Source organism: Grammomys surdaster, unplaced genomic scaffold, assembly GCF_004785775.1.
Source record: "Grammomys surdaster isolate TR1022 unplaced genomic scaffold, NIH_TR_1.0 165, whole genome shotgun sequence".
NCBI lineage: Eukaryota > Metazoa > Chordata > Mammalia > Rodentia > Muridae > Grammomys > Grammomys surdaster.
Window position 1 is genome coordinate 16,295,553 of NW_021604613.1, and position 7,781 is coordinate 16,303,333.

General features: G+C 46.9%; 1 protein-coding gene across 3 annotated transcripts in view; it reads left to right on the forward strand.

The window, feature by feature from the left end:
• Nrp2 (neuropilin 2) overlaps positions 1 to 7,781 on the forward strand; it is a 113,967-nt gene that overhangs the window by 55,409 nt on the left and 50,777 nt on the right. For all 3 annotated transcript variants that reach the window (XM_028765605.1, XM_028765606.1, XM_028765607.1), the window contains exons 8-10: positions 2,700 to 2,844; positions 4,581 to 4,930; positions 6,728 to 6,872. In XM_028765605.1, coding sequence (XP_028621438.1) covers positions 2,700 to 2,844; positions 4,581 to 4,930; positions 6,728 to 6,872 — 640 coding nt within the window. The remainder of the gene's footprint in view (positions 1 to 2,699; positions 2,845 to 4,580; positions 4,931 to 6,727; positions 6,873 to 7,781) is intronic.

The following is a 7,781-nucleotide window of genomic DNA, read 5'->3' on the forward strand; positions in this document are numbered from 1 at the left end:
ACATACTGCCTATACTGCCACATGCAGCACATACTGCCTATACTGCCACATGCAGCACGTACTGCCTATACTGCCCACCTCTGAGGATACTCCAGCTATTTAATCATTTTTCTAAGAAGGGAGGGTTGAGAGTTAGGCACAGAGGTATGTGCCTGAAATCTCAGCACTCAAGAAGCTAAGGCAGGAGGATCTCAAGTTCAAACTTGACTAAACTACAAAATCAATTCTAGGCCAACTTGAGCTACAAAGTAAGACCCTGTACCAGAAAAGGCAGAAAGAGAAGGAGAAAAACAAAACAAAACAAAACAAAGGTTTCTGGGAATTATATACCAAGGCTGAGAAATCAGGGAGTTCAGATAAGATAAAATTGGATATTAAAATGCATAAAATATGCTGCGTTTCTAAATGGTACCAGCATGGTATATGGGTTGTGGATTAGCAGCTGTATGCAAGTTCAAACCCTTTCAGCTCTCCAATACGTATTTATGTGCCAACTAAAGCCACCTCCAATAGGAACTGCTTAGTATCTCTTGGTGAAGCCCACACACAGTCACCATCACCATCCACAGGGAACATCCAGAGGTGGCCCCCCCACTGCTCACAGCTCCTGTCTGAAGTCAGCAGAGCATTTTATTTGCTGCTCCCTTGCCAAAACAAAACAAAAAACAAACTCAGCTGCATGCTCTACTCTAGAAGAACTGATTCATCTCTTTTTCTTGGACTCAGTCCCTCCAGGCTCTTCCTCAGTGCAGTAGAATCACTGTCAACATGCGAATAACAAGGCCAGGTCTTTCCTGGACCTGACTCTCCACACAAAGATGAGGACCTGAAAGGGTCAGGTGGCTCTCCCCACAGGCTCTGCCTTGTGCTGCCTCTGGCCTCTCTCCCTCCAAGTCCTGCCTCTTCCTTTGCTAGCCTAGACTCTTCACTCCCTGTCTGCAGTCACTGTAGAGACAGCAGCAGGATCAAGCCTGGGCAAGAGGAGTGGTCCTTCTCCCTGTTAGAAAAGCTGCAGAAGGGGACACCAATTGCCTTAGAATCCAGGGAAGAGCTACCTAAGAAGAGGGAACAATGAGCAGTGTGGTTGAGTATGATTCTCACAGATTTGGTGAGTTTCATCTTGTGGGTTTAGTACAATGGACTGAAGACACCCATTTTGTTGTTGTTATTGCTTTGGTTTGTTTTTGCATTTGTTTTCTGTGTAGAACAAGCTGCTTAGCCAACTTCATTTGGTTACAGAGGGTGTAAAACCTTCCTTCTATCCTCTACTCCTGCCATCTGTGGGGCATTCTTAACTGCCTCTCTATTTTTTGATCATAGCAAATAGAAAATGTTGTGGGTTCAGGGTTGCCAAATGGTAAGGTTCACAGTTTATAGAGCGCATCATTGATTGCCTATGAGCTTGCGTGATACTCCACTGTTCCCAAAACCACTCTATAGTGTGACTGTAAACTTACCATGGGGTCACATCACTAGTCTGTGACTTTACTTCTGTTCAAACCATGACGGGATAAGTGGGCATCAGGACTCCTAGCCACCAGCTGGCATGCTGAGCTAAGGGTTAACCAAGGACCCATAGATTTGAATGTCACAGATCCACACAGCAGTTGTCTTGTAAGTGTGGTACACAGTCGTGCTGTGAGTGTCCAGCTTTGTAAATGTTCAGATATACTCATTTCCTGTCTCTCTTTTCCCCAACTGGTCTGTGGCTTAAACACAGCAGGAGATGATGCTGGTCCAGGAAGGTTGGCCATGAGTAGATACACAAGGTCCTGTGGTTATTAGGTGTATAGCAGACATGATGTAGAAGTGAGAGCCGGCTGCTTGGTTGTCCATCCACCCCTATCCAGGGAAACTAAACTCACATATTCTTGCTCTGGTTACTTATTTTTAATGGAGAACATACAGATACATGAGGCCCATATGGCCGGTATTGATTTGGGCCATCTGGTGAGCCAGGGCTTGTGCCTACCATGTTAGGTCAGAAGCTACTCCAAAAAGCCTTTCCTCCCATAAGAGGCCCCGGTCAGCTGGGGACAGGGATGGATTTCATTACAGGCTGGGGGCTACAGTGAAAGGAAGCTGGAAAACAACTCTTAAGAGGCTGTCTACAACCCTGACCCTACAATAAAGAGCAGAGAGAACCAAGGAAAGTGTTGACTGACAGGAGGTACACGGTAGAAGGCAGCCTTCACCCTCTCGCTCACTCAGAATGGGGAAGTGTCTGAGGAACTAACAAAACAGCAGTGAAGGGCCTTGCAGCTAGAAACTGCTTGTAAGTAGCCCTGTGTGCCTGTCACACGAGGAAGAGGGCGTGTCAAGTTCAAGCTAGTGTGTGAGGTCTGCTGGCCCTGACAGATGACATGTCCACCTCCTTTGTAATGACTATGCTTTTCCCCCCTCTCCTTATTAGCTTCTGAAGTGTTTTCTTATTTCAGTCTCCTTCCTCTGTTTGCTCTCAGCCCAGAAGCAAAATTTCCCTTCCTTCCAAAACTTTTTTTGCAAGTTCATCCTTTGTTTTCCAGTTAGTGCAGAATGAGAAACTAATTTTTTTCCCCAGTGATTCCACAACGCCCAACACAACAAAGCCACTGGTGGCATTTAGGCTTGTGGAGCTTCCTTGCCCCTTCAGTGACTGCTTAAGTGTTCCCTTCATAAACAAGGATGTCAGTGACACTGCTTTGTGCCTTACTTTGCAGATATTCCAGGCTAACAATGATGCGACCGAGGTGGTTCTGAACAAGCTCCACGCGCCGCTGCTGACTCGGTTCATCAGGATCCGCCCACAGACGTGGCATTTGGGCATTGCCCTTCGACTGGAGCTCTTTGGCTGCCGGGTTACAGGTGAGGTGAGGGAGGGGTGTTTCTGGTGAAACATGGGAGCCAATTGCATCCTAGGCTTCTCCCCTCCTTCTGAATCTATAAGGTTGTGCCATGTGACCGTCCCAAAAGGAGTGGCTCAAAGGCTCAAGTTCTACCAGACTTGATCTTTTCATGTATTTATCCATCCATTCATCCAATATGTTTTTATTAAGCCCATGCTTATTTCTACTGGTTAAAAACATATTGAGTGCTAATTTGATACCAGATTGCAGTCCCACCTTAAGTATGCTCTCTTTTATTATTCTTATTCTGTGGCATAAGTGTTGTCATTGTCCTTGCTTTGCACAATAGGAAGCCAAGAGTTAAAAAGAACTAAGTCACCAGTAAGTGATGGTACCATGGTAACCTAGGTAACTTGAGTTTCAAATGATGCTCTCTGCTGCCTCATGTACAAACCAAGATCTAGATATGGCACTATAGACACAGTGGGAGCATCCTAGACCCAAACCATTGTGGGCCTATGGACACGTTAGATGGATGAATTAATAGCAAGCAAGATGGTAAATAAATGTAAAATCAGAAAGCTATGAAGGTTATCTGGAAACAAGGAGGGCCTCATGATCCCTAAAGTGTTCTACAGAAGATTTGACATAGCCCTGCAGGTCAAGAAATATTTCAGTGAGGATGAGTCAGAGGGCAGACAAACCAGACATTACCTGCTGAAGAGTGATGAGAAAGCATACTCAGCAGTGATGGCTGCTTGCTTGTTGGCGCTTTAGCAAAAGAATGCAGAGACAGTGTATGAGGAGTGAATCTGAAGGAATAATGGTGTGCGCATGGGCTAAGACTCAAGGCCTGCACAGTGGAGAGCACCAGAGTAGGAGCCGAGGCCTTTGGTATAGTTGTAAGATCGTGGTGATTAAACCAGCAATAGTGTGAATATTTACAGATCAGTCGTTTCCATCCTGAACTCTACCTAGAAAGGCAAGCTGCTTCTTTGACATGGAAGAGTCCTCACTGTCCGTCCACGTACCTGCCTACCTCTCCTCACTCCATCTCTGTCTAAGAGCACACCATTGAATGACCCTGCTTACAGTTTCTGGTTCAAGCATCCTGTGTCTGCGCCTTCTCTGCATCTCTCATGACTCTCTCCTGTACATGATGCTGCCTGTTCTTCACAATGTCTAAGCTGACTCTGTTGAAGATATTAGACTCTGAAAGGCAATAATTTAACCCTAATCATCAGCCATCCAGAAAGGGATAGAACCAGGACCTGTCCCCAGGATACTACAAGCCAATCTTGTAGGCAAAATGGTCTTCCACAGTGCTCGCTGTCCTTGAGAGAGTCAGTGGGGATTGGTGTTGTGGCTAAATGTGCCAACACACAGTCTCTGGAGCCCTGGTCAGAGCCATAAACTCATATGGCTAACAGCCACCGTGTACTTAGGTGTGCCAGCACTATTCTAAGGCCTGTGCTGAGGTGAGCCCTCCCAACAGGTAGGCACTGAACAAGAGCACTTTTTTAGATGTTGGGGGCTCAATGCATGGAACAATTAAGTTACTTGATCAACATTATACAGCCAAGTAAGTGCAGAGTGAGCATATAACCTGAGTTCAAGATCAGGCTCTGAATCACAGTGCTCTACAGCCTCAACATGCAAAATAAAATAAATAAGCATGTAACCTGATGGTCTGACAGCTGCTTAGTGGGTGGACTTCAATTAGTAGATCTTGAGTATCCTCCTTGTCTCTCCTAGATGCACCCTGCTCCAGCATGCTGGGGATGCTCTCGGGCCTCATTGCCGATACCCAGATCTCTGCCTCCTCCACCCGAGAGTACCTCTGGAGCCCCAGTGCTGCCCGCCTGGTTAGCAGCCGCTCTGGATGGTTCCCTCGGAACCCTCAAGCCCAGCCAGGTGAAGAATGGCTTCAGGTGGACCTGGGGACACCCAAGACAGTGAAAGGCGTCATCATCCAGGGAGCCCGTGGAGGAGACAGCATCACTGCCGTGGAAGCCAGGGCGTTTGTACGCAAGTTCAAAGTCTCCTACAGCCTAAATGGCAAGGACTGGGAATATATCCAGGACTCCAGGACTCAGCAGCCAAAGGTAGGCTGTTCACAGAAAACTCTACTGCCATTCTAAACAGAGGAGTTAAATGAGGTACAGGGAGTTAGGGTACAGATTTCCCATCTGGTAGCTATTCATCAAACTCCATCAGCACAACAAAACAAGTATCAACCAAGACACAATATTGCACAGCGCCTAGTTGCTTAACTTAGACTCATTCTTAATCCCCATAATCTTTCTGCAAAGTCTATTCTTTAGTCACTCACGTTTTAGAGATGACAGAACTGAGGCTTATGCAGGGACACACTGTATATCGGTGCTTAAGCCATGATTCAGAAACCAAAAGTTGGATTTCAAAACCCAGATACCTAACCAGTGCTTAACATGACCTGCTTACAAAGTTTGGTACCCTTCACACCCTCTTCTGGATAAAGTTTCCTTGAAATGGGCCAGACATCCCAAGGGGATGTGGTTGTTGGAGGCCAAACTATAGAAACTAGGAGTTACTTCCAAAAATAACTGTTTTTCTGGACGTTATGCTCCTTTGTATTTTCTTAGTCTTGATTGCTCAGATCTTTTCCTGCCTCACACACTGAGTTTGAAAGAAGAAAGAGAATCTTATGCTGGGCCAGAAGTTCAGTCCAGAACAGCCCATCCCCTGTCATGGGAGAAAGGAAGGCTGACCCTCACTGTAGCATGCAGGGAGGCCCAGATGGTAGAGGACTCCATGCCTCTTCCCTCTTCAGATTCACCTCCTGGTATGCCAGGCTAGCTGGTCCTCATTTCTAAGTTACATTTGACTGCAGAAGTGCGGGGTTCTTTACAAGAACTCCTCCCTATGATAGCTAAGGTATTGCTTTCTGAATTCACAGGCAAGGGCTAAGTTGGAGGTTTACAGTGATATGAACTTCCAGATCACAGTTCCAGGACCTTGGAAAGACTCAGAGTTTGGAAACCAGAGCCTTCATTGAGTAGTGCATGAACTGGACCACAGGTTCCCCAGCGACAGCTAACCATGACTCTTGGAGAAAGAAATGATCTTGGCCCGTTTCAGAGATGCCCTGCCTAAGGCAGCACCCTTCCTTTTAAAGCTATGGTTCCTGAGCACCTACAGTTGGCTGATGCCCAGGCATCCCTAAACATAACAGCTGTCCTCTCTCTATGTGAGGGACCCCACAGTGGCTCTGAACGGGATCAACCACACAGCTTCAACTTCTGCCAGCAATTTTACCCACTGGTGATCTAGGAGAGGTTTCTTTTGGTAGAATTGCTGCTGACAAAAAAAAAAAGGTCTAGAAGACAATCTCAAGAACACACCATTACTATCCCAAAGAGGGAGTAACCATTTTTCTTTCTGACTGTCAGTAAAACAAGAACTGTTGGCCATTGGGATCCTTTTTTCCCCATGCTTCTAGGAATTGAATAATCTGAAAGTTATTCATCCACCAACTATACCCTATCTCATTCAGGTACCTTATGCATACAGACTTTCAAGCATTAAGAAAATACTTTTTTAAAAACTAAAAAATAAAATAAAATAAATAAGGCAAAGAATCTGGAATGGTAGATACAGCTTCCATTCTTTCTGGCCAAGGGCAGCTTAAATCTCATTTGGAGCTTTGACCTCCCCTGATAATGGCCGCTCTAATGCTCCCTGATTTCCATATCCCAAGGTCCCTCATGGACTTTCCAAATGAACAAAGACCTTGGTTTAAAATAAAGCTCATAGAGGGTAATGCTCCCATGAATCAACCATGAAACTGACTCCTGGGTTAGGTGTGGTTGTATGTGGGAAGGAAGTCCTACATAGAGGCTGAACAACCTGTCTCCCTGCAGCTGTTCGAAGGGAACATGCACTATGACACCCCTGACATCCGAAGGTTCGATCCAGTTCCAGCACAGTATGTGCGGGTGTACCCAGAAAGGTGGTCACCAGCAGGCATTGGGATGAGGCTGGAGGTCCTGGGCTGTGACTGGACAGGTAAGGGAGATTTCTTCTCCATGTCTTTCTCATTTTATCTTGTGATCTTGGTATCCTAGGAGGGGGACAGAGGCAGTCAGCCCTCATGATGCTAGATATCACTGTGTACCTGCTGCCTGGTCCCTGCTATATTCTTGGACCACCTCTGAACTTGGAGTAATCTCTCCAGGGAAGCATTCTGTCCTTTGTCAAGGATCACTAAAGTTCTTCAACAGGAGTCTCTCAAAAACAAATCATAACCACCCACCACCTCCACCCAAATTCAATTAGACCCCAGCTCTTCAGGCCAGGGGGCTGTGGCTGTTGATTTAGGAAAGAAAAACCCTCTCATGATAATAAAGTAATCCGTTTATGTCTGAATCTGGCCTCCAGATGTCAGAAGCTCAGAGACAGCATTTTCGTTTCAAAGCCACAGCTGTAAAAGGCATCTATTTGCTCAGAAGGGACAGTGGTGCAGGGGTGCATCTTCCCAGGCTGCAGCTGTCCTATAGCTCCCTCCTGACCTACCAAGTAGCACAGGCCTGAAGCTAGTGTCTCTGTGAATTCTCCCTGTGAGGGTGAGGCCCTAGAGCTCACTCCTGGAAAGACCGGACCCTTCTGAGTCAGGCCCCACCTAGCCTCTGGCCACTGGCCTTGCTTCTTCCTCAGAGGTGGCACAGACTGTCAAAATGAGCTTTTGGGAGTCACCTGGACCTCAGGGCCCCATCCAGTGCCAGCAGGAGCAGCCAGTAGGCTGCGCTCTCCTGCCCCTCCCCACCAGGGCCCCAGGTAATCCCATTTTCCTGTCTGCTGTACCTGTCACTGGCGGGATGGCATGAAGGATTAATAAGGGCATGTCAGAGAAGTGCTATGGGCTCCCAGGGAGAAAAGTGTTGCCTGGGGGTGGGGGTGGGGGTGGGGGGGTGGGGG